We start from the raw sequence: 26,671 nt of genomic DNA, 5'->3' as shown, positions 1-26,671 counted from the left end.
GCTGGAGCAGATAGGAAAAGACAAAGGTAACCATCTTAGTGGGAGCAGATTCCTTCCTTTCCATTTTAGGTCGGATCCTCTCTGCGCTATTCTTTTCAACGACAAACCGAAGATAGGATTTCTTTCTTCTTTCTCTCTCTCTCTACCTGTGTGTGTCTCTGTCTTTCCAAACAGTAGAAGAAAAAAACAAAACGATATAAAGAAAAAAAGAACAAAGCAGCAAGAAATCAACATCCAAATCGAAAAAAAAAAGAAAAACAAAAAAAACAAAACAAAACAAAATAGAAAAAGAAAAAAAAAACAAAGAACAAAACCAAAAAGAATAACAGAGAAACAAAAAAGAAAAAGAAAAACATAACAAAACAAAACAAGGCAAAGAAAAAAAAAAAAAAAAAACAAAAAAAAAACAACAACAACCAAACTAAAAGAAAAAAAGAAAATACACAAAACATTACGAAGACCGGCGCCCACAAAACACATTCCTCAGACAAACACCTTAGATGAGCAACACACGTGGCAATTGGGCATCCGCCGCCGCACAGGCAGCTGCGAACGCAAACACAACTGCAGGTGAGGCCGAGGTGGCGCAGTCAACTGCAACACCGCTAATGAGCCCCGCCGCAGCATACCGCAGTGCCCACGACGCCGTTGCGGAGTTGCAACACGGCCTGCACGGCTATGAACAACAAGTCTCACGGGTGGTGCAGCACATTAAGAATCTCACTAATGTGATTGAGACACTGCGGCAACACTATGACGCAGTGGTGGAGGAACGGGATTACATGAACCGCTCTCTTGAGGCGGCCGAGGGACGATTGCTGGATGTTCAGCGTGTGGTGCAGCGTTACGCTGCGGTAACAGATCCTGTTGTCGCCTCCGACGGCTTCACGTATGAACGTGAGGTGATTACAAAGTACCTGAATGAGTGTCAGACACTCAAGAATGTGCCCATGTCACAGCAGACGCACAAGGAGTTAACAATGCTGCTGTTTCCCAACCGCTCCTTCAAGCGATTCCTCGAGCAATTGATGGAAACACGACCTGCGGATATGCGTACTGATGTGCTGGGCAGCAGCGGCCACGGCAACAACACCAACAACAGCATCAACAACAGCAATAACAGTAACACGAACAACAGCATCACCGCCTCAGGCCGGGCGGGCGTTAATGGACATCACAACCACAAGGGTGAAACAGGCAATAAGGGCGCTAGTTTGGCGGCCGCCGCAGCGGCGGGTGGCGGTGTGAGTGGGAGCAGCAGCGGCGGGGAGCGTCTGCATCCGTGTGTGCGTGTGTACGGCTACTGCAACTACAAGGACACCTGCGCGTACGCACTGTACCCGTACGATGCGTGTCTCTCGCACCTGAAGGGGAAATGCCGCTTCCGCTCGCAGTGCCACGAGCGCCACGTGGACTTCCGCGGCCCGATGAACCACACACAGCAGAACGGTGATGGTCGGGGCCCCGCCTCCAACGCCGTGGCGTGATGGGCAAAGCCGGAACAACACCCACAAGAAGAAGAAAAAGAAAAGAGAAAAAGTACAACAAATAACGAATACCCCGTGGTGTGGAGGGCAATGATGGATGATGATGAAGAAGAATACAGGAAAAAAATGAATTCGAAAAGAAAAAAAAAATAAAAAAAAACCAAAACCAAAACAACAACAAAAACTCCACAGACTCGTACACACACACACACATACAAAAAAAAAAAAAGACATTAACGACAACGGCGCCGTTGCTGCGGCTGTTACCGTTGCAGCTACCACCATCAACAACTGACTGTGACAGCAACCAGAAAGGTAACGGCGAGATCCATTTGTTTCTTTGTTAAAAATCGTCCGTCTTTTTTTTTTTTCTTTTTTTTTTTCTGTACCTTTTTATGCGTTATCTCCGTGATCGCAGTGCGTGTGCCATATCAACGGGTAAGAGAAAGCAGTAAAAAGGAAACGAAAAAAATATATATATATGATTTGAGAAAAAAAAAAAGAAAAACGACAAAAGCATCAAAAAAAAGTACGTAGACAAAGAACGGACAGAATGAACGAAGAGAAAAAAAAAGAGTATCAGAGCAAAAATAAAGAAAAAAAATAAAAAAAAATGGGAAAAGAGAATAAGTGTATTATCATGCAGCCGCACTCGGAGCGAATTATCACAGAAATGATAGAGAGAAAGAGATAAATAATGGAGTATTGACGCGGAGAGAATAAAAAGTGGATTGCGTCTCTCTCTCTCTCTCTCTCTATTTTCTTTGTGAGGTGTGTCTGTATCTATGTATTTATATGTGGGGTAAATGAAAGGAGTGAATGCACTCACATGCGTTTCCGTATATATATACGTATTTGTTTTTACTCTCTTTCTGTAGAGAGCGTGAGGTAATTGAGGAGTGGGTCATTCCTTCACTTTTCTTGCGGAGAAAGAAAACAAACAAAGTCAGAAAAAAAAAATCTCTTTTTGAGGGTTTTCGCTCTCTCTGGTTGTTTGCGTCTCTCTCTCTTATTCATCACTTATTTGTTTTTCCTTTATTCATTGAGTGGTGAACGTGAGAATTGAAGGAGGCGGCAGTACACATGATGTCGCTATTGCCTCACAAAAACAACGATATAAAGAAAAAAAAAAAAAACGTTTTTTATGGTGTGTGTGTGTGGGTATAAAAGTGTAGCTGCGTCTAGCACTCAGTTTTTTTTTTTTTCTTTTTTACCTTCTATACACGTATGTTTGTGCACCTCATTTATCTTTTTTTTTTTTTTTTTTTGTTTCCCCTCTCTTTCTCTAATTCTTTTTTCTTTTCTCTCCCCCTCTTCCTCCTCCCCCCTTCTTCCTCTTTCTCTCTTGAGTTATCTCAGTGCACTACCAAACTTCTCTTTGTTTTTTTTTTTTTTTACTTTTAACTGCTTTTTTCATTGTGTGCTTTCCCTTTATTCCTGTACAGACAACAACAATGAGATCATCATCGCCAGCAAAAGAGAGAGGGAAGGTAATATTGGTAGCGGTGTGGGGTGTGGAAATGAGGAAAAGAGATACAATACATAAGAGAGGGTGGAGGGGGTTGTGTGGGAATAGAAAAAGACGGCAAATAAAGTGAAAAAAAGGAGGAAATGGGGGAGAGAAGAAGTAAAAAAAAAAAAAAAAAGCAAACGAATAATAAAAAGTGAAGGAGAACAATCAAGAGAAATCGGAGTGAATCGAAAGAGCTGAAAAAAACAGAAGAAAAAACAAATGCAATGCGAGTAAACAGACTAAAGAGGAAGCAGGAAGAAATATGAACATTGCTAATAAGAAGCAAAAAAAGAGCAAAATGTGATGTTTCCTCTTTTCTTTTCTCTTCTCTCACTGCTGTTTTTTTTTTTTTCTTTTTTATCTTCTTTGTTTATACGCGCTCTAATGCCATTCTTCTTTCTTGTGTGTGTATGTGTGTGCTCACTTATCTTCCGACTGTTTTTTTTTTTTTTTTTTTTTCGTCCCTTCCCTTTTTTTTTGTTCCCTAATCTATAGTCCTTTCTTTTCTCGTTACTTTTTCCCTCAGCTCTATTCTGTTTTTTTCCTCACTCTCCCTTCCTCTTTCCCCTTCATCTCTTTTAGATTTTCCTGTTTCTGTGGTTCTGCAGGCAACGTTTCTTCATTGCCAGTATAATTGTTATTACTACTGCTAATGTTATTGATGTTGCCCTGCTGCTGCTGCTGCCGCCGCTTGTGATGGTTCGTTTTTTTTTTTTTTCTCTGCTTCTCATCTGTTTTTTTTTTTTGTTTTTTTTTCTTGAGTGAAATGTGGGAATTAATATCATATGCTGTGCATTATTATTCGTGTTATGCTGCTGTTTTTTCGTTGTTTCGTTCTTTTTCTTCCCCTTTTCACTGTTCACATTGGGAGAAAGGGATAATGTGGTGGTACATGGCCTTTTTTTTCTTTTCCCTTTTTTTTGTTTTTCCTTGTTGTAGTCATATATCATGTTTTTCATTTCTATTTCTGCGTTTTTTCTTTTGTCTTATTTTCATTCTGTGCTCAGACTATCTTGATTGACTTTTTTCTTTTTTTTTTTTGGTTTTTTTTTTTTTTTATATCTTTTTTTCCTTTTGTTACTTTTTTTTTTTTTGCTGCTTCTGCTACTACCACTACTATTACTATTACTGCTGCCATTGATCGATTTCGCCTGTACTTTTCTTGGCAGGGTGGTTGCCCGTCTGCCAGGCCTTTCTGTTTGCGTATTCTCTCTCTCTCTTTCTCACACTATTACGTGGTGGTGTTTAATATATATATATATATATATATATATATATATATATATATATATATATATATATATATTAATATCTGTGTGTATGGTATATATGGGTGTTTGTGTGTTGCGGTGGGATCGAAAGCAGAAGTGAGAGTGGGTGTGTCGGCCAGAGAAGGGGAGGTACGAAGCGAAAGGAAAGAGAAAAATACGAAAGAGAGATAAACAACAACAACGAGAAAAAAAAGCAAAAACAAACAAACAAACAAGAAATGTGGTACTCAAATTAAAACATAACGCAAGATGATGGAAGCACGGCAGAAGCAGCAGCAACAGCGGCAATAACAACAAGAGGAATAACAACAAGAACAACAACGGTGGTAAGAGCAAAAAACAGCAGTAGAAGGGAGAGCATCTCCCATCTGTGTATGCGTGAGAGAGCGAAAGAGGAAGTTTATGGGAGGACGAGGAGGAAGAGGAGGAGGAGGGAGGGAGGGAGGGAGGGAAGAGGAAAAAGAAGAATGAGAGGAGGGATGATATTAAGGAAGAAAAGAAAATAGAGAAGGGAATTAAAGGAAGAAGAGAGAATATTGTAAACGAGGTGCAAATATTTTTATACGAACGTCATTTGTGTACACACATATCTATTTAAACACACACACACGCACGCACGTATGCGCTCTGATTTATTACTTTATCAAATCACTTACTTTATCAAATCACCATTCCCAATTGTTATTTCTATTTCCAGAAGCACGTTCAACTGTGCCACTATATGCTCTTAAAAAAAAAATGCTTGTGTCTTTCTGTAGTCTTTGCTGCCTTTTATTTATTTTTATTTTTATTTCCCTACTTTTATTGCTTTTATATATATAATAACAGCTTCGCGGCATCACTACAGTTAAAAAAAAAAAAAAAAACGAAAAATAAACAGGGAAGGCTCGCCTCATTCAATTCGCCTGAAGAATCATACACATATATATATATTTATACGCACGGCTCCCCACATTCCCACTCACTCTCAGACTCTCACGTTCAACAACGAGGAATCATGCACACAACCCCGGCGACTAGTAACAACAACGTTGAGAGCAACAGCACCAACAACCCAATGCTTGTGTGGGCCGCAGCGCAGGAACTTCATGACGGCTTCACCGCCCACGCCAATTCGCTGCCGTATCTTCTCAACATCACCCGCGGCCTGGAGCGCATACTTGAGGACACACGTGTGATGTACAACACGGCCATCCGCCAGCGCGATGAGGCACGTACGCGACTCATTGCCGCTCAGTCCAATCTCGCTGCGGTGGAACGCGTTGTGGCGCAATACGCCGCCGTGACGGAACCCGTTGTGGCCTCCGACGGCTTCACGTATGAGAATGTGTCTATCTGCGAGTACCTGCAGGAGTGTGCGAGCAGCAACACCAAGGCCTATTCGCAACTCACAAAGGAAGAGTTGTATGATGTGGTTGTGCCGAATCAAACACTGCGCCGCCTTGTACAGATGCTGCAGATTGTGCGCACCACAGAGGTGCCGCCTGTCTCGCAGCGTACCCCCATCCCTCCATTTACTCACCACAACAACAATACAAACACCAATAACAATGTGAACAGCGCTACCACCGCAGCAGGAGCAGGAGGTGATTTGATGGGAAAAGGCGGAAACACTTGTTTGAATTGGGCAGACGAGGAGGTGGATCCTGGTGCTACGCCTATTCGCGCCTCGGAGTTGGAAGCCACACTTGTGGGTGCCATCAACGCTGGTAGCCTTAATGCATCACAATGCAGCAACACAGCAGTGACAGCGACGACGGCGGCGGCGGCCAATAACAACAGTAACAACGCCAATTTAACCAACAATGCATTACCTCGACGATGGGAAAACCGTCAACAACAACAACAAGGTGGAGGCTTCGGCGGAAGGAATGCCAATAAGAAGCACCCATGCCTTCGAGTATATGGTTTTTGCAATTTCCTCGAAGATTGTGCCTTTGCACATTATCCCTATGAGGCCTGCCTTAACTATATCAAAGGAAAATGTCGGTTTGGGCAACACTGCAAGGAATTACACGTGAGTTCCACCTATCCGCGTTATGCTCCTCAGCGCAACAACAGCACACAGAGCCACAATTCTAACAGTAATATCAACAACAGTACGGCCTCCCCTAACCAAGTGGAGGAGAAGGACGCCAGCGCGAGGAGCCGACGCAGCACAAAGGAGAAGGAAAGCAGCAAAGGTAGCAGTGTGAAGGGAGAGAATAACAGCAAGGACTTCTCAGAGGAACAGCAAGAGGCGAAACTGACAGCCACAACACCGTCAGAGGGTGAACAACAAGAACAGGAACAACCGCAAGAACAGGAACAGGAACAGGAACAACCACAAGAACAAGAACAACCACAAGAAGAGGAACAAGAACACGAACAAGATCAACCACAAGAAGAGCGAGAACAAGAAGAAGAACAACATCAAGATGAAGAACAGTCACAACTGCAGAAGGAAGAGGAACAGCAAGACGTGGTGAAGCACGAAGCCGCTGCAAAATCAGAGTCTGAGTAAGTGAAAGAAAGGAGATACAAAGACCTATACCTTATATATATATATATATATATATATATATATAGGTCTGAGGATGGATACACAGAAAACAACAACAACAACAACGAAACAAAGTAATAAAACATAGATTACAAAATCAAACATCATTCGAAAAAAAAAAAAAGGAAAAAAAAGAGAAAAAAACAAAACTAATTTGTACACGAAAAGCAAAAAAAAAAAAAAAACATCAACAACAACAAAAAAAAAAAAGAAAAAAAAAACGAGCAATGCAACGAAGCTGACGTGTTGTGAAAAACGCACAGAGCTACAATAACAGTAACGACATGAGAGAGGGACAGAAAACAAAAACAAAAAAAAAAAGCAACGAAAATCAAAAACAATCAAACAATCGACAATACTAATAATAAAGGTAATAAATATCAAAAAGAAAAAAAAAAAAAAAGCTGCCCGTGGGCCGGTTGCTCCAAGGTCTGTTTGTATTCTGTGTATGTATTTATGCGTGTGTTTATATGTGTGTGTGTCTTGGACACCTTGTGTCCTTTTTTTTCTGTCTTTCATTGCTCTTTTTTTCCCCCTTCTTCCCACTTGTGTTTGTGTGGTGACTGCAGGGCTTCTTTTCCCTATTCCCCTCCCGGCTTCCCATCATAATTGCCGCTACCGCTCCTGCTTGAGGTGTGGCGGGATGAGGGAAACTATAAAAAGAAAAGAAAAAAAAAATCGAACAGACGAAGAAAGAAGTGAATGAGGTTTTTTTTTTTTTTGTTGTTGTTCCTTTTTGGAATCAGCGCTTCGGTTCCTTCTTTTTTCTTTTTCTGCTGATCTTTTTTCCCTTCTGTTTGTTTCTTTTTTTTTTTTTTTTTAAGTCTCTTTATAGGTGAGGGGGAAATCTCAATCACTTTCACTCAGACGAAAAGAAGAAGGGAAAAACGCAACCGAAAAAAAAGGAAAGGAATAAAAGAGATAACATGAACGAAATATACACAGATGAAGAAAAAAGCAATCAGAACACTGAAAAATAAATTCCAAACGAAAGAAAACAGAAAAAAAAAGAAAATACGAAATTAAAAAAAAAAAAGGACATGTGCTCTTTTGGTTTTTTTTTGTATTTACTGAGTGTATGGTCTCTTTTTTCCCACTCGGCTTTCTTTGACCACTACGTTTTTTTTTTTTTTTTCTTTCTTCTTGATATACCGCATGTCTTTGCCTTATTGTCATTCATACTTACATTTATTTCGTGTATTCCATTACTTCCATTACATTCACTACTTCTGATGCGCTCTCATCTTACGTGCGTGTATACATTTCTCTATTTTATGTCTATCTTTCTCTGTTTGTCTATCTATCTATCTGTCTGTCTACGTCTCACCCCTCTAGTATTTGTCAATATGTCTCTATTTATTGCTCTACTTTGTTTTCTATTTTATTCTCTTGTGTTAACTTTTTTAATTTACCTTGCTCTCTTTTTCCTCCTCCTTTCTTTTTTCTTCTTCATCACCATGTGGTGGTATCTGTTTTTTTTTTTTTTTTCCTTTGTTCTCTAAAAGGAAAAGAAGAGAGGTGTAACTACGCTCGCGCACTACATCCAAGGAAATAGGGAAAAGGTAAATTCACATCCCTTTACCGTAGCAAAAGGAATTAAAAAAAAAAAAAAAAGAAATAAAAAGTAAGGGAGAAAAGAAATAAATAATTTTAGAAGAAGGACCACCGGTGATCTTGGTGTAGCGTAGAAATAGTATATCCACAGATCCCACAAACACACAAATATATATATATATATATATATATATATATACATATATACATATATAGGGGAATAGTCTACTAAACCTTCACCATGTCGAGTATCACCGAAAAGAGTTGGACGGAGGGTATTGTCGCCTCCTTCTCCATGATCCTCGTTAGTGAAATTGGCGATAAGACATTCTTCATTGCGTGTCTCATGGCGATGCGTCACAGCAAAGCTCTTGTCTTCTTTGGTGCCATTGGCGCTCTTGCGACCATGACTGTTCTCTCTGCGCTGATGGGAGTTGTGGTGCCGAATGTACTCTCTGTGCGAGTGACGGAGGCCCTGGCGGTTGTGCTCTTTCTCTTCTTTGGGTGCAATATTTTATACGGGGAGTTGTGTCGCCCGCACGAGGATGCGGAGAGCGAAGACGAAATGGCAGAGGCCGCCGCCGTTTTGCGCCGCCGCGACCCCAACGATCATCTCGAGACGGGGTCCAACACGACGACGGGCAGCAGTAGCAACACCGGCATCCCCGGCCGGCGATCGCGGCTGTTCAGTTGGCGCGGCTGGAAAACTCTGATGCACCCCGTGTTGGTGGAGGCCTTCACCCTCACATTTGTGGCGGAGTGGGGCGATAGAAGTCAACTCGCAACAATTGCACTCGCGGCGGCGAAGAATCCATACGCGGTGACACTAGGCGGTGTGATGGGACACGCCCTCTGCACAGGTGGGGCGGTGCTGTTTGGTAATCTCATCGCCCAATATGTTTCCATGCGAACGGTAAACATCGTTGGCGGTGTGCTCTTCATTCTATTTGCTTTCGGCACACTCTACGAGTTCATCACACAAACACACCACATTGATGAGATCCAGCGGCAAAAGACACCATAGTGTGCTATTACAATGAGGATGTGAAATGGGGGAGTTGCAGAGAGGATATATATATATATATATGGTGTTCCAGAAGATTGACGGAATAGAGGGGAGAGAGAGAGAGAGAGAGAGAGAAAGAAAGGGAGAGAGTGAATTAGGTAAGAAATGAAAAGAAGAGAGGCAATAAATAAAAAGAATGGATTGAAATGAGAAGATGGTTCTAGTGTTATCTTGCTCTGTTAAGAGTTTTTTTCTTTTTCCATTTTCATATCCAATCATTTCTTTTCTTATTTTTATTTTTTGCTGTTTCATTGAAATTCCCTCGGTTATTATTATTATTTTTCTATGGCTTGTTTGATGTCTTTCGCTTTTCGTTTCCTCATCCGTTTTTTTCTTTTTCTTTCTTTCCACCGTCTTGCGTTCTGATCGGTGGAAGGAGTGAAGAATACCGAAGAAACGAGTGAGAGGATTTAAGCTTATCACTCTTACTATAATAATTATACTACTCTTACAAATTATTATTATTATTATTATTATTATTATTATTATTATTATTATTATTCTCAGGACGAGGTTGTTTCTGGTTTTCTGCGTAGGTTAAGTGCGTTAAAACGCTCTTTTGCCACATTGTAGAGTTTCTTGGACTTAGTGAGTTGCTGTACGGAGACCTTTGGTCAAAGTGCCGAAAGTAATAATAGTAAAAAAAAGAAACAAATGAAAAAAAAAGTATTTAAGGAAAAAAAAGGTATTCCCAATTATATTAATCAATGCAAAAATAATCAGAAGAAATAGAAGGACGGAGGGAGGCGAAAACGAGATGAATTCAGACAGACAGACAGACAGAGAGAATGGCAGAGATTAAGAGTCCACAATGAGAAAAAAAAAAAGAAAACCTTCATTCTGTTCTTGATATATATATATATATATATATATATATATATATATTTATTTATTTAGGGAGAGAGAGAGAGAGAGGGAGAGAATGAGAATGAGAATTCCACGGATTTTGGGCTGTGAATGTGCGTTGTTTGTCAGTGATTGAATGAATAAGTTTCCCTTGTCGTGTTTGTGTACATGAATAATGCCGTAAAGAAGGATAGAAAGTACATATGCTATAATAATGTATATAATGAATGTTTGTTTTATAGCCTTTATACATCTTTCTCTTTGTGTCTGTGTCTCTCTGTGTTTGGTGATTTATATCATGATTTCTCTTCTTTTTTTTTTTCTCTTCCCCTTCACAACCTACAAACAAACAAACATAAACAAAGGAAGAACGTAGAGAAGACGAGGGACAAAAGAAAGTAAAAAAAAAAAAGAAGTACATAGCAAAGGCACAAATATAGAGAAATCCCATCTCCTGTTGTGCGACACACATTCATACATAGAAACAAGAGAAAAAGAAAAACAAAAAAAAAGGGAAAAAAAAGGGTTTCCTTTTCTTTTTTTTTTGGTTTTATTTTTCCCCTCCCCTCTTTTTCTCTCTCTTTTTTCTTTTCTTTCTCTTTGTGTGTCTCTGTATTGTCTAGTGCGTTAAAATAAGTGGGAAAGACTGTGTAGCAACAACATTTCCGTGGCTACATCTTGAGTCTTTTTCTACTTGTTAAAACACAACCACGTTAAAAGAAAAGAAAAGAAACAACAAGAGTAAAACAGAGAATATTAGGGATTCTTAAGGGAAGTTAGTAGTGCTAGTGGTGAGAGAAATTATTTGAGTTTTTTTTTTTTTTTTTTTTCATTGAGTGAACAAGAAATGTCAGATCACCTCAATGGCACAGCAAATGGAGCCGATGGAAATACTCTCAATGGGCACACAACAGCTGCAGCAGCGAAAGATCCTCCGCCAAGAATTTTATTCAATGTCTGTCGAAAAGAGTTGTATCACCCTAACAAGGGTTACAAACAATTGGCACGACGACTACGTCAGGTAAGTACTGTTGATATGAATAAAGAGGATGTTACCATTGAACGTCTTCTTCCATATGATATTGTTGTATTTGCTGCCCCTCAAGAAAAGTTAAGTGAAGAAGATCTTGCTGCTATTCGAGAATATGTAGAGCATGGTGGATCTGTTATTATGTTATTTGGTGATGGTCATGGTGGTCGCTACTCCTACTTGAACCAAACATTAGAAGAATGGACAGGTGTTACCCTTAATGAAGATTGTGTTGTACGAACAGTTATGAATAAGTATTTACATCCTAAAGAGGTGTGCGTGGCAAATGGAGTAACAAATCGTGCTATTAATAAAGCCGCTGGTAAGAATGTTATTGGTGCACCTGGTTATCAAGGAGAACGTACAGGTATTAATGCAGGAGCTTCTGTTTTTGGGGATCGTTCTGTTCCATTAACATTAAATCGTACAGTTGCTGCTGGAGGATTGGGAGTTGCTACAATGAATCCTGCGGCAATGTCTATTCAACAGCAAATAGCAGAAGAAGCAGCGGTAGAAGGACCGACAAGTCTTGTATTTGTTTACCCACATGGTTTAAGCTTTAATGTGAATCGTCCTGGTGTACCAATTCTTAGCAGTGGGTTTATGGCATATCCGCTCAATCGTCCCATCACCGCCGTATGGGAAAGTAATGAAGTGGTAGAGCACAACAACAGAAAAAAACAAGGTAAACTTTTACTTATTGGAAGTGCTCTTGTAATGGAAGATAGTTGGTTTGGAAAGGAAGAAAATGAGTTATTATCAACAGTTCTCTTTGATTATATGAATCATAAAGTGAAACTTAATCAAATTGACGCTGATGAACCAGATATAACAGATTATAACTATGTTCCTGATATCGCTTCTCTCTCTGAACGTTTACGTGTGGCAGTGGAACAACAAGAGGAACTCCCTCGAGACTTTACTAAACTCTTTCAAATGGAAACATTTAAACTTGATACTGATATTATACCAGAAGTTATTGAAGCGTATCAAAAACTAAATGTAAAGCAAGAACCCTTAACGCTTATTCCTCCTGAATTTCTTACACCTTTGCCACCTGTTAAACCAGCAGTGTTTGAACCTACACATCGTGATCCTATGCCTCCAGCACTAGATCTTTTTGATTTGGATGAAGAATTTGCACCAGAGAGGGTACGACTCAGTCAGTTAACGAATAAATGTAAACCTGATGATGTCCAGTTTTACATTTTACAAGGTGCAGAGATTCTTGGGGTAACGAAGAAACTTCGAAGTCCACGTAATCGTGACCCTCGTGCATTATTGGATTACGTTTTCCGTCAAGTGGTGCAATACAAAAAAGTGAATGCGGAAGGTCCTCGTGCCTCTTACAATGCCGGTATGGACAGTTACGCTGCAGACACTAATGCTGCTGCTGCCGCTGCTGCTGGTAGTATGACACGCGTTATTCGTGTTTCCACTAATGCCGATGGAAATAGAGATGCCACACCTTTTGATGAAAATGTGCCGTGGACTCTACAACTTCAGGCTGATTTTGGAAGTGGGAGCATCACAGGGAAACTTACACTTCATGAGTCTTCTTCACGCTTTCCAGCACAGGAAGCTCCATTGGAGGGAACCATTAAACCCCCTGGGGAACGTGAATATCCAATGGAGTGGGGTGTACTTCTTCAGGGCTCAAATTTAGAGCAAACCTTTTTCGTCTTTCTCGCCATGTTGCAGGGGAACTCACTGCGAGGTGTCTGCGAAGTTGCTGGGGGAAATGGTAATACACGCAATTTTGTGTACGCAATTGAAGAACTGTAGAATACGTAGATATATATATATATATATATATATATTGCAGAGATGTGGATGAGAGGAAAAGTGAAGGGAGAGAAGGAAAGAAGAAAAAAAAAAATATGAATGAGAAGCGAGATAGTGCTGCCACCTTTGCCATTATTTGTTATTTCTTTTAAAGAACAGAAATGAAATGAAAAAAAAAAAAGAGACAAGGCAAAGAAAGAAAGAAATGAGAAAAACAATAGCAAGGAAGAGTGATAGCAAAATAAAATGAAAGTACAAAACAAAAAAAAAAAAATACATAGAGGAAGGCACAAAATCGAGCAAAAACACATTCAATCAAAGTAAAAAAAAAAAAAGACACTGAAGATCAACAAATGTACAACAAGGTCATCAAGGACAGGAACACATGCAATACTGTTGCCTTAACGGCTGATAGTCAAGAAGAAAAAGAAAAAAGAAAGAAAAAAAAAAAAACCATATCCTTCTTACCAACTAGTCTACACTGTATTTTTGGTTTCCTTTTTTTTTTCTTTTTTTTTCTTTCCCCTTTTTTCGTATTTTTGTTTTTTTCTCCTCGTTCTCATGTTTGTACTGTTTCCTTCTTGCTTCTCCGTTACGCATCCTTGTTTCCCCCTTTTTTTTTCTTTTTACTCCTTTTCCATATATATACCCTTACTGGGTAAACTTGACAGCGAAATGTAGAGCGGATTTTTCTTTATCTGGGTATTTCTGTGTATTATAGTGAGTTGAGGCTCTCAAGGAAAAGAAGAAAAAAGAAAGGAAACCGATAAAATTATTTATTCGTATTGGTCTGAAAAGGCCTTCTAGGTGGGGGTGCACAAAAGAAATTGAATGGATGCATATACAAGAGAAAAAGAAAAAGGGAAAAAGAAGACAAAGAAGAAGAAGAAAGGAGATAAAACAATGTGTGTTGTTGAAAAAGATCGTAGGGTTGAGTGCGATGTTTGTAGAGATCGAAAAATGAAAGAGATCAAATATGTTATTTCCACCCATTTCTTTTAGCGAGGTTGTTACGCTTTTTTTTTTTTTATCTTGATCTTTGCGCTCTGAACTTGTATGGAGGATTGTAGAAAGTGTGTATCCTTCTTATTTTTCTCTTTCAATGGTTTTTTTTTTTTTTTTTTACTGTTGTTTAGAGAGGAAAGAAGTTGGTGAATAAATAAGATATTTTTACCATATTTCTGTTCTCCTTTTTCTACTTTTTTTTGTTTCTGTTTTTTTTTTTTTATTTTTTTCTTGAGAAGCATATATTTAGAATACCAAGCAGACAAAGCGATAGCGTAGATATATATATATATATTTATTTATTTATATATATATATTGTTCTCTTACATTTCCCCACGTTTCACTTCTTTTTTTTTTTTTCTTTTCTCATAATATTGTGGAAAAGAGGTGAATGCGGCTAAACATTACAACACCCAATGAAAGGCACGAAGAGGCGTGCACATGTGTTGCTGTATCACTGATGGGTGATGTGATCAGCGCTGGTGATGACTTTGTGCTTCGACGCTGGAGTGCGAATGGAGAGGCACTTGGAAAAGTACAGCAGTTTGATAGCTGTATTACTTACATTACATGGGTACCTGTGCAGGGTGGTCGTAGAGGTCGTGGTGCTGCTGCTGGTACTATTGAAGGAAAAGATAATTGTCTCGTGGCATGTGCAGATGGAACTTTCAGTTTTCTTAACGCGGCATCAGGACGAGTGGAACGTACAGTGGATGCACATATTGGAACTATTACAGGACTTGTATATTCCGCTGATGCCTCTTCTATTGTATCATCAGGTGAAGACGGTTGTGTGAAGGTTTGGTCTCAAGCTGGTATTCCACGTACAACACTTGTTTCTGCAGGAAAGTGTGTTTATGCACTTTGTTGGGGTTCAGAGACGACAGAGCTTGGAGGTGATTGTGTACTTTACTGTGTTGGAAGTGACGTAATCATTAAACCTTTAAATCCAACTATTAAGAAACAACATAAATGGAAGGCTCATAATGGAGTTGTATTAACTGTGGATTGGTCACTTATGACAGGATATATTGTTACTGGAGGTGAGGATGGAACATATAAAGTTTGGGATCCATATGGACGTAGTATTTATGTTTCTGCAGCTGGTGAACATCCATGTACATCTGTGAAATTTTCAGCTGATGGTGAAATGTTCGCAGTTGGATCATTTATGAATATAAGAGTTTGTGATAAAACCGGTTGGAGTCATACATATGAACGTCTACCAGAAGGTAGTGCCCTTTCATTACAATGGACAACAGATGGAACTCAAGTGGTAATGGGTTGTGGTAGTGGGGCAGTTTGTACAGCACAACTTGTAGATCGCAAATTATACTGGAGCCAATACTGTGTAACATTGGTAGATGGTAATAAACTTCTGGTTCAGGATGTTTTAACAGATGCGGTAGAGGAATTGGAATTACGTGATAAAGTTATCAAATTGGAACTTGGTCATGGCTACCTTGTAGCATGTACAACTACTCAATGTGCGTGTTATCCTATAGAGAAACTCTCTGCTCCAGTACAGTTTGATCTTCGGGATGTGGTGATTACACTAATTCTTGGACCCAAACAGTTTTTACTCGCAGATTGCAATTCCGGTATGCAAGTATACTCTTATGAGGGTAGACAAATATGTCTGTTACGATTACAAGCTACATTACGACCAGAAATTATGGCCCCTGATCTTTTATCACTTTCTTCAGATACAGTGGCTATGCGTAATCCTGCAGATGCAAAGAAAATTCTATTTTTTGATACAAATAATGGTAAACCCATTGAAGAAGCAACTATTGTACATCACCTTGAAGTGGTATCACTAGAACTTTCACAACCTGGAGCTATGAATGACCGAAAAATTGCTTTTGTAGATCGTAATCGAGATCTATACTTTGGTACAGTACATCAAAAACTTGGAGTACAAAAAATCAGTACTATGGCATCTAATTTGGCTTGGCATGATACACATGAAATATTAGTGGCTATAGCTGATGGACATTTGACGACATGGTATTATCCAACAATTGTATTTTCTGATCGTGATTTACTTCCCACGACAAAAATAGTACGTGATGATGTTGCAGATGAATTTACACAGAATGATCGTATTGTTGGATTCAATGGTACCCGCGTAAGTGTACGATGTGGTCTAGATGGAGCACTTTTGACTTTTAATGCCTCACCATATCCTTCTATGATATTTGAACATGTGGCCCGACATGACTGGAGTGGAGCAATGCGTCTGGCACGTTTTTTGGATGAAAAACCTCTTTGGGGTATTCTCACTGGTCTTGCATTACGTCATGGTGAATTAAATGTAGCGGAGGTTGGCTATGGAGCTTTATTTGAATTGGATAAAGTTCGTTATATGCGTTATGTGAAGAGTATTCCCACACCTGAGGGACGTCAGGCGGAGTTGGCATTATTTCAACGGCGTCCTGCAGAGGCGGAGCGAATTCTTATGCAAGCTGGTCTCATCTATCGCTGTATTGATATGCACACCCGACTATTTAATTGGGAGCGGGCGTTGGAGATAGCGGTGGAGCGAAAGACACACGTGGACACCGTACTCGCACGGCGACAAAAATATTTACGTGCGGTACAGAAGCCGGAGACTCTTCCGATGTTTAATGAACTCGCAGCGACTGTGCAGGTGGATTGGGATACAGTGCAGGAGAAGGTGCGGCAGGAATTGGCGAAGGAGGCGGCAAGGCCCGGTGCAAGGCCGTACCAGTAAATACAAGAGAAAAGAGAAAGAAAGAAAGAGAAGTTGTTGTTGTGATTCTTGTTGTTGTGATGCGTAGATGGGGTATGTGGGAAATGTGGAGTGGAAGAGAGCAAAAAGAAAAAAGTATGAAAAGAAGGGAAAGAATATATATATATATAGAAAGCAAAAGAAAAAAAAAAAAAACAAAAATAACAAAAAGAAAACCAAAAATGAAGAATTGACCACCGAGAATGAAAAGAAAGAAAAAAAAAGGGGGAAAAGAGAAAGGAAGGAGAATGTTGAGTACAGTAGACTTGACAGGAGCAAAAAAGAAAAAAAGAAAGAACAAGAAACATCTTCACTTCTTTGAAGGGAGTTTTTATTTTTTTCTCTAAATATTTTCTTTTTTTTTTATTCTCTTTCTCCGTCTTCATTCTTTCTCTCTCTTTTTTTTAAAAAAAATTTCATTTGTTATTTCTTCTCCTTTTTTACTTTTCCATCTTGGTTTTACATATGTATTACTTTTATAGTATGGTGGCGAATTCATTAGAAGTCGTGTCTTGTTCTTCCTCCACCATAAGCTATTTTCCTTTTTTCCGTCGCAAGTAGAGTGAGAGAAAGAAAGAGAAGAAAAAAAAAACAAGTGCAATCAATTCTTGACAAGAGATTAAAAAAAGAAAAAAAAAAAACAATTCATTTTTTTTTTCTCTTTTAATGCTTTATCAGAGTTCTCTCTGTCTCTCTCTCTCCTTCCTATGGTGGCAACTCAATTCCTCTCTTTTTATTTTTATTTTTCTCTCTCTCTCTCCTTTTCTTTTTTCTTTTTCAATACAATGTAGAATTTTATCCTCCTTTTACGGATTTGAAGTACTTCGCTGAGTGTATCCCTCTCTTTCTCTTTCTTTCTCTGTGAGTGTGTGCTTGAGTCTTCAGAAATGATAGGAGGACAACACACGAAGGAGCGTCTAAGCGAACGTTTGCAGGGATGCCAAAATCAGCCAAAGAACCGCGGTTATCTCCCTGGCACTAAACTACTGACAGGCGGCTACAGTACAGAAACACTGCAGGGGAATTGGAGTGAGGAACGGGCAGATGCGGCTTACTACGATCGAAAGGCCGTACTTCCAACACATCTTCAGAAGGTATGGACAACGGATTATCGATCCATGACAAGTAATGCAACTGGACCGGTGAGTTCCCCTGTGTTTGATCAGGCTACATTAATGGATATTGTGGACCACAAGCAACGAGCCTATCCTGCACATCAACCACAGTTGGATTCTCAGCGGGAAGAGATCATTAAGGATTTCTCCAAGACAACAATGAAAGAATCCTACAGGGATCCACGAGAGGCGAAAGAAAAAGAGGAACAATATGTTCCACTTGTTATTGGACGTTCTGATACATCACAGGCGAAAGCAGTGATATTACGTTTTCAACGTCAATTACAGTTATCTCATCATGGACAATCTGCTTTTCCAGGAAATGTTCTTCGTCTGGTGCGACTCTCACTACACCGAAATGATACTGTTGGAGAAGGCATGTTAACAGTGGAAGAGGCTCAACGTGCTTTTGAAGAAGCAACCGTAATAACCAACAGACCAGAATGTATGGCTCTTTTTCGAGCTTTTGATGTTAAAGGTAATGGTACAATTTCAATTGATAAAATTGTAGAGGAACTACGTGGAGAATTACGTGATCGCCGTTACAGTATTGTGGAAAAAGTGTATGAGATGCTTAAAACACTATGTCCTGATGGTATTGTACGTCTTAAACGTCTTGTGGATCTTGTGGATGTTGATAGTATGGATACTGTTATGAACGGTAGTGTCACTTCTTCAGATGCACATAATGCATTTGTAGAACAATGGGATTTACCTCTTGATGCTTATATTTCATTTGATACCTTTCTCTCATTCTTTAAAGATGCTTCTTTTGAAATTGACAGTGACCAAGAGTTTGAGGTGCTAATGCGTAATATCTGGCATCTTAGCGGAGGGAATGGGAAATCCATGAACACCTCTTGTAGAAGGGTACGAGTAGTTCATAGAAATGGACGTATTACTTTCCAAGAGGTAAAGAACGACTTGGATATAAGGGACAATGACCCAAACATAACAGAACGTATCATTGCGAATTTAGCATCACAAGGAATAAAAGATGTGGCCAAGATTGAAATATTACCGAAGAAACGGTAGAAAAAAAAAAGAAAGAAAGGAACAGCATTTTATTAATGCTGTTTATGTGGAGTTATCTATTTGTTTATTTTTTTTTTCTTTTATTTGTACCTGTCTTTGGATGCTGTTTTTTTTCCCCCCTTTTTGCAAGGTGACCTTTACTGAAGAACTCATTAGATGCATCTTGATGTACATAACACATACAGTTACGTGCTTTTTCCAAAAAGTTATACATGTATGTATATAATTTTGATATATTAGTAGACACTTGCAATGATTTATAAACAATTAAAACTGTATTAATCTTTATTTCTTAATGTGAAGCATACTAAGAAACTTCTTACTTTGTTTCTTTTATTAATTCTTTTTTTTTGTAATTTATTATTATTATTATTCTTATTATTCTTTTTTTTTCTTCAAGTTAAGGGACCCATAGTATAATAGGTTAATCCTCTTTCTCTCTCTCAATCAAAAGAGACTTGCTATAGGAGTTAACAAGTTAAGAAGGATAAGAGAGGCAAATAAATACTGAAAAAAAAAGCAAAACAAAAACAAAATAAACCGAAGCGATTGGGTAAATCCCCACGGAAAGCAATAAAAAAAAAAAAAAAAAAAAAGAGCAAATACAAAAGAGAAACAACAACAATAACAACAACAACAACAACAACAAAAATATATATGTTTTACCGGGGTTCAACGGCACTATCTCGCAGAGTATTCTCTACAATAGCTGCAACTCCAACGACAACCCCTAAAGACGATAACGCATCATCAAAGTCAGTGAGTGAAGCTAAGAGCGATCCTCTGCATAAACAAATATTCCTGCAGAAGTTTCGTGAGCGATTGGCGAATGATACGACTGGTAAAAACTCACTGGAGAATTTCTTTGATCTCCCCGAAGGTCTCCCACCCACTGCCGCGGCGATTGGACCGTTAAAGCGCGGTGAGGAGCCACTACCACCGTGGCTAAAACTAAAAGTTGCAAAAGGTATTTCACAACGACCACGGTTTAATAAAATCCGTCGATCTATGCGGGAAAAACGACTGGCGACGGTTTGTGAAGAAGCCAAATGCCCAAATATTGGTGAATGTTGGGGTGGTGATGAGGAGGAAGGAACTGCCACCGCAACTATTATGGTGATGGGAACACATTGTACACGTGGATGCCGCTTTTGCTCTGTATTGACAAGCCGCAAACCTCCACCACTTGATCCTCAGGAACCTGAAAAAGTGGCGGATGCCGTTTCTGAAATGGGAGTTGATTACATCGTCATGACCATGGTGGATCGTGATGATTTACCAGATGGTGGGGCATCCCATGTTGTACGGTGTATTAATACTATTAAAGAGAAAAATCCAAAAGTACTTCTTGAAGCTTTGGTGGGTGATTTTCATGGTGACCTTAAACTTGTTGAGATGGTCGCTACCTCACCACTCAGTGTGTATGCACATAATATTGAATGTGTTGAACGCATTACACCTAATGTACGTGATCGTCGAGCTTCATACCGACAGTCACTCAAAGTACTCGAACACGTAAACACTTTTACGAAGGGTGAAATGCTTACGAAGAGTAGTATTATGTTAGGACTTGGTGAAAAGGAAGAAGAAGTGAGACAAACGTTGCGGGATTTGCGTACTGCTGGCGTTTCAGCCGTAACCCTTGGTCAATATCTGCAACCCGCACGTACACGTCTAAAAGTCAGTCGCTATGCACATCCAAAGGAATTTGAAATGTGGGAAAAGGAGGCTTTAGAAATGGGTTTCTTGTATTGTGCATCAGGGCCTATGGTGCGAAGCTCATACCGAGCTGGTGAGTACTATATAAAAAGTATCCTCAAACAACGCCAAGATGCAGCTAAAACAGTAGATCCATTGAGTTCTACTACTACTACTACTACTACTACTCTCTCTGGTAGTAGTGTTGATTCTGATAATAAAGATAGTGGTGCTAATTCTACTACTTCCTTGGGGAATTAAGAGGAACTGCAATGAGAGTCCGTTTGAAAACTAGTGCAGGAAAAACAAACTACGTTGATTTATTTAAAAAAGGAGGTTGTGTAAACACCTTTCTTGACTTAATTATTATTATTGTTATTATTATTATTTGTTTTCCTTTGCTCTTTCTGCGTCGATAGTTACTGCTTATTTCTTTTCTCTGCATCATTGCTACCACTTTTTTTTTATATATCTCTTTTACATGTCTCATTAAAAATTGATTTCTCTTTTCCCGTGGTGTAGAAAATGTAAAAGGATTCTTGTTTTTTTTTTTTTTTTTCGTTTTATATATTTACTGTTTTGAGATAATTATCTTGTTATTTTTTTTTTTTTCTCTTCTTTTTTCTCTTCTTTCTTTTATGTGATCTCTTAACGACACAGAGTCTTTTCTGAGCGATTTCGTCGCTGTAGTCACGGACAATATTTAGGGGCAGGAAGAAAGAAAGAAAGAAAGAAAAAAAAAAAAACCCTATTGTGTCCGTGTGTGGGTGTGTGTATGTGAGACTAATTACAAAACGTCCAAGGTACATTATTGGATATAATTAGTCTCTTACACCTAGTGATTGTTATTGGGGGAAATTGTAATTGAAATTTGATTTTTAGAGTTGGTTTTCTTTATAAAGGAAACTAACAAGGATAAAATAAAGATAAAAAAAAAAAAAAAGAACAAAGAAAAAAGAAACAAAAGCAACATAAGAAATAAAGGGCGCGTAGTGGCTACTTTGTCGTCTTTAAGGAGAGAAAAGAAAAGAAAAGAAAAAATAAAATGAAAAGGGATGAAGAAACAAAAAATGAGGCAAGAGATACACAGATAATGATATTAGAGAAGAGGGATCCGTCATGCAAGCCTGCCCGTAGACGTAAGGCTGCACGCCGTTTAAAACTTCTTCGTTCCTGTGATAATGTAGAAAAGAAACATTCCCATACTGAATCTCTTCCTGCAACTTATGATCCTTTTTCTTGTGATTCTTCCAAAGTGGAAAACAATACATTGTCTAAATCAGCTCCCTTGGGACATCATTTCGAAGAGGACTGGATGTATAGATATGAAGTAGATGTTGGTCACCGTGATGTTGTACTTAATCGCCTTTCACTTTCCGTTAGCGATATTTCGTCTATGCGTTCCAAAGGGTGTCGGGCGGCAGTACCAAGACCCTCTTGTAATTCCTTATCACATCAGCGTCGACATTTTAGTGGTGATACTTCTTCTTCCACACATACGGGTTTACCTTCTTCGGCACATCCTTTTCCAGGATTAATTTCAGAGAATCATGGTATACCGGTTGTTCGTAGTACACAGGAAATAAATATTCATAATGTTCCTTCCTATCCGAGAGAAGAAATGGAGAGGTTTATTTCTGGAGCGCAAATGGCTGGAGTGGGAGGAGATAATTATCCCCTTAGTGATATTCATATGGATACGGATATGGGGAAAAGTGAAGTTACATCTAGTCAACCCCTACATAATGGATCTGGAGTTTCCTCTGCATTTCAATTAGAAAGCAGTGGAAGTTTTAATGCAGATATCACTCCTTTAGAGAGAAAATGTACTCTTACACCTACACTTTCTCCTCGTCGTAGTAGTTCTTCTTCTTCAAAAAATTTTACACCCGGTGTTCAACCCTTTTCAACATGGAAATTTCCTGTTCTTGGTCATGTGGACTCGGTAGCAACCATGTTGATACGTGAAGAAGACGACGATGAAGAAGAAAAGGTTCCTGGAGCAAATGTTTCTGGTAATAAACCTCCAAAGAAAGTTTATCCCGTTACTAATATTGTTGATTATGATGTTAGTAAAAATAATAATGATATTGATAATGATAGTAATCATGAGAAGAAGAATGACATTAACGCTGATGTCGCTAAACGGAATAGTATTGATGCTGATGATAGAAATCATTCCTTATTAAAGCCTTTACATGATCAAAACCATATGAGGCGTTTTCGACTCGTCTATGATATTTATGAGTCCCTTCTTTTAAAGGGGGAAGAAGATAATAAATCACATGTAGAATCTACTCATAGTACACCTCGACATTTACCTCCTTTAAGAATGCATTCTACCTTATCACCGTCAACAAATATTGGATTACCATCTGGTTATTATAGTCTGGGATCACAGTGGGGTTTTAAACATCCAAACAGACAAATTGTATCTCATGTATCCCCAATTCTTCATGGTTGCACGAATCGACAACATGATGAATTACAACGGAGTTTTACTATGGCTGCAGATCCTACTATTATATCCTTGATTGAACGACGTCCATTATTACAAACTACTTTATTTGCAGGATTTGTATACCGAAAAATAAATGAACAGCTAAAGCAAGGACATGGAAATAATGATGGACAGATAATATCTCAACCTCTTTCAACACAATTTCGAGATGATCGCGATAAAACTTCGCAGCAACAAGAAGAAAAACTTGCTACTGAAATACCTGGAGTACATACTATTGGTACTTCAGTAGCAGCTGAAGAGAATTCTTTGTGTAAATATTCTTCACGTTCTGTATCTCATTCTGTTTATAAAGAAGCTGCAGAAACTATTGCGGCAGAAGATGGTACAACAGGAATTCTTCCTTTACCAACAAAATTAAAAGATGAACCATCATCTGCAACTCCTCATCGTGCACTTACTCAAATGCGATTATGGAAAAGTAAAGTTCATACTATAGATGGGGTAAGTCGTCGTGTTGATAATGAAAATGATGATCTAGTTGTTTATGTAGGAATGATTTTAATGGGATGGTTAGAAGTAGTTGATCTTCTTGGGGCTGGAACATTTGGTCAAGTTTTTTTATGTAAAGATTTACGTATTGCTAATCGTCGTTTTTTACATCCAAGTGAAATTGAAGGTGAAGATTTTCAATACTGGCAATGTTCACATGAATATATCCCTTTTAGTGATCCATCTATGGTACCAACACATCCTGCTTTAGTAGCTGTAAAAGTTGTAAAAAGTCGAGCTTTATTTGAACAACAATCTGTAATGGAAGCAGAAATGTTAGTACATATTGGTGCACAAACGGCTCCACAGGGACATTCTAATACTGGAAGACTCAAATCTAATGAATCAACACTTCCTAGTATTGGAATTCCAGTTTCAGATCCTCGTTGTCAATATGTGGCGAAAATTTATGCTCATGGAGTTTGTTATGGACATCACTGTATTGTAATGGAACGTTATGGAGCTAATCTTTTTGAATATGTGCAAGCGAATGGTTTTAAGGGACTTCCTATGTACCATATTCAAGCTATTGGACGAAAAATTTTATCTGCATTAACTCTATTACATGAAGAATGTCATGTTGTTCATTGTGATATTAAACCTGAAAATGTATTACTAACACTTGATTCTTGCTTTTCATGTACAACTACTCTTTCTGGTAGTAGTACAAGTAATGCTGCTGCTGCTGCTGGTGGTGGAAGTGGTGGTAGTGGTGGTAGTGATAGGGCAAAGGTATTGCTGGAATCTTCTGGTGTACTTCTGGGACGTTCAGTAAAGAGAAGTTTAATGAGTAATATGCTTGATGCATCTACATCTAATATGACGGAGGGATCTTTACCTGCTCCGTCGGCTCTTCGTGTTCATCCTGTGATGTCTCGGGATAAAAGACCAAGTACTAGTAATAGTAAAAGTTTACTGAGACCTGGAAGTAAGAGTGGAAGTATTGCAAAATCTTCTATTATACCACCTCTTCATATTAAACTGATAGACTTTAGTAGTAGTAGTTATGTTGAAGAGGGTATATACACATATCTTCAATCACGATATTATCGTGCCCCTGAAGTGATTCTTGCTGCAGGTTATGGACCACCAATTGATATATGGTCAACAGGATGTTTACTTGCAGAATTGTTGCTTGGTCTTCCACTGTTACCGGGTAGCTGTGATTATCATCAACTTTACCTTATGGAAGAAATGCTTGGACCATTACCAAACTCACTTTTAAAGAAAGGAAAACACACCCTTAACTACTATGATGTCGAAGATTCTGAACCTTACAGTGAGAGTACACTAGGTAGTGACTCTAAAGAAACTCATAATAAATCAAAACCTACTCCTTCCTTTCGTCTTTTAAATGAAAATGAATATCTTGCCCGCCGTGAAAATGCACAGCCTGTGGAATGGCGATGCTATTTTCAATATCGTACCCTCGCGGAGTTGGTGCGTAGATGTATGCTTTCAACTGAGGAGAAACGTATTGCGGTGGGTTTAAGTCCCACAGCCTCTGTAGGGGAAACCCCAGAGGAAGTAGCGGCTGCGGCAGGAGGTGAACAAGGGACCCCGATTAAATCTATTTTGGATGAAATGATGCAACAACGTTTTTGGCTGTATGATCTTTTAAAGAAGATGCTACACGGTGATCCGTCTCAACGATTAACAGCACGTGAGGCGCTTTCACATAATTTTTTTACATATACGCCAGAATACATGAAACCCTTTTTAGCCCCAGAAGAATAATGTAGAGAGAGAGAGAGAGAAGAGATAAAGATACAAAGTAATGTATGGGTGGGGTTAATATGTTTGTGTGTGTACGTGCGATGAGACCATCTCATCATAACAACAAATGGAGATAACCCCGTAACCTTTTTTTTTCTTTTTTCTTTTGTTTTTGAATTAAGTTCAAGAAAAGTACAGAAGGGAAGGAAGGGAGAGAAACAGATTGAAAGAAGCTGAAAAAAATAAAAAAAAGAGAACGTGTCGTGTGATAACGGCAATTGCAAATACGAGAAAAAACAGAAAAAAAAACTGAATTGGACGCATGAGCCAAGATTTATATAAACAATGTAACGAGAAAATGAAATCAAAACTGAAAGTAAAATGAACAGAGACCAATATATGATTGGTTGTCTTTTTTTTTCTCCTCTTCTTTCCCTCCACTTATAAATAGCCATCTTTCCCTTGTGAAACAAAAATTATATATATATATATATATATATATGCGTTTGTTTGTTATATATTTTTATTATTATTTTAATTGCCTTTAGTGGTAATCACCTCCTTGGTTGTGGTTGGCAATACGTACCAGAGTGGAAACCGGAGTAAGGAATTTCTTGCAATTTCCCCCTTTCTCTCCCCCCTTTCTTCACTCTTCGTTATATTTATTTATTTATTTATTTATTTTTTCACCTTCTTGCATCTACTCATTTTTTTTTTTTTCTTTCATCCTGACTATTCCTAAAGGTTATTTCTAAATTGATTTATAATCAGTTTCTCTTTTATTTTATTTTTTGTCATTTTTTTCTTTTCTTCTTCTTGTTTCTGTTCATTTTTTTTTTTTTTTTTATGTATCGCACATACACACACATACATATACACAATAATATAAGGTAGTATACTAGGACTTTTCACCGTAGTAAGAGGTGGGGTGGTCCTTTTTTTTTTTTTTTCTTACTTTATATTGTTTTTATAAATTGATTTCCTTCTTCTCTTTTCTTTTTATTCCCTTCGCGCTGGCTGGGGTCTCTGATCGTAGAATCGCAGTGGGGGTGGGTGTTGTATCTTGCATCACCGCGAGTAAGTAATCTATTCTACACTTGAAAGGGACGAGGGCGCCGTCTGCGTATACACAGAGACGCAGACGCTCAAAAAAAAGGTCAAAACGAAGAGAAAAGAGGAGTGGAGGAAAAAAAAAAAAAATAATAATATAGCGGTGAACTGTCTCTTTTCTCCCAATTG

The 26,671-nt window shown here is 38.7% G+C and overlaps 8 protein-coding genes across 8 annotated transcripts; all 8 read left to right on the top strand.

The window, feature by feature from the left end:
- Positions 1-500: 500 nt before the first annotated feature.
- Positions 501-1,487, top strand: TM35_000032550 (RNA-binding protein; the record flags this gene model as incomplete). The annotated part of the gene is made up of 1 exon (XM_029022022.1): positions 501-1,487. The coding sequence occupies one exon, from the start codon at positions 501-503 to the stop codon at positions 1,485-1,487; it is 987 nt and encodes a 328-aa protein (XP_028886568.1).
- A 3,781-nt stretch (positions 1,488-5,268) lies between these two features.
- TM35_000032540 (RNA-binding protein) lies at positions 5,269-6,774 on the top strand (the record flags this gene model as incomplete). Its single annotated transcript, XM_029022021.1, has 1 exon — positions 5,269-6,774. One exon carries the CDS (start codon positions 5,269-5,271, stop codon positions 6,772-6,774), a length of 1,506 nt encoding a protein of 501 aa, XP_028886567.1.
- Positions 6,775-8,608: 1,834 nt separating this feature from the next.
- On the top strand, positions 8,609-9,391 carry TM35_000032530 (uncharacterized protein; the record flags this gene model as incomplete). Its single annotated transcript, XM_029022020.1, has 1 exon — positions 8,609-9,391. The coding sequence occupies one exon, from the start codon at positions 8,609-8,611 to the stop codon at positions 9,389-9,391; it is 783 nt and encodes a 260-aa protein (XP_028886566.1).
- A 1,735-nt stretch (positions 9,392-11,126) lies between these two features.
- TM35_000032520 (putative intraflagellar transport protein component) lies at positions 11,127-13,094 on the top strand (the record flags this gene model as incomplete). Its single annotated transcript, XM_029022019.1, has 1 exon — positions 11,127-13,094. One exon carries the CDS (start codon positions 11,127-11,129, stop codon positions 13,092-13,094), a length of 1,968 nt encoding a protein of 655 aa, XP_028886565.1.
- A 1,397-nt stretch (positions 13,095-14,491) lies between these two features.
- TM35_000032510 (intraflagellar transport protein 80) lies at positions 14,492-16,837 on the top strand (the record flags this gene model as incomplete). Its single annotated transcript, XM_029022018.1, has 1 exon — positions 14,492-16,837. One exon carries the CDS (start codon positions 14,492-14,494, stop codon positions 16,835-16,837), a length of 2,346 nt encoding a protein of 781 aa, XP_028886564.1.
- A 905-nt stretch (positions 16,838-17,742) lies between these two features.
- TM35_000032500 (calcyphosin) lies at positions 17,743-19,005 on the top strand (the record flags this gene model as incomplete). Its single annotated transcript, XM_029022017.1, has 1 exon — positions 17,743-19,005. One exon carries the CDS (start codon positions 17,743-17,745, stop codon positions 19,003-19,005), a length of 1,263 nt encoding a protein of 420 aa, XP_028886563.1.
- Positions 19,006-19,662: 657 nt separating this feature from the next.
- Positions 19,663-20,964, top strand: TM35_000032490 (putative lipoic acid synthetase, mitochondrial precursor; the record flags this gene model as incomplete). The annotated part of the gene is made up of 1 exon (XM_029022016.1): positions 19,663-20,964. The coding sequence occupies one exon, from the start codon at positions 19,663-19,665 to the stop codon at positions 20,962-20,964; it is 1,302 nt and encodes a 433-aa protein (XP_028886562.1).
- Positions 20,965-21,748: 784 nt separating this feature from the next.
- Positions 21,749-25,453, top strand: TM35_000032480 (protein kinase; the record flags this gene model as incomplete). The annotated part of the gene is made up of 1 exon (XM_029022015.1): positions 21,749-25,453. The coding sequence occupies one exon, from the start codon at positions 21,749-21,751 to the stop codon at positions 25,451-25,453; it is 3,705 nt and encodes a 1,234-aa protein (XP_028886561.1).
- Positions 25,454-26,671: the final 1,218 nt, after the last annotated feature.

Source organism: Trypanosoma theileri (genome assembly GCF_002087225.1).
Source record: "Trypanosoma theileri isolate Edinburgh chromosome Unknown TM35_Tth_3_V1, whole genome shotgun sequence".
Taxonomy (NCBI): domain Eukaryota; phylum Euglenozoa; class Kinetoplastea; order Trypanosomatida; family Trypanosomatidae; genus Trypanosoma; species Trypanosoma theileri.
Note: the sequence above shows the minus strand (reverse complement) of the source record. Positions and strands in the feature narration are given on the sequence as shown.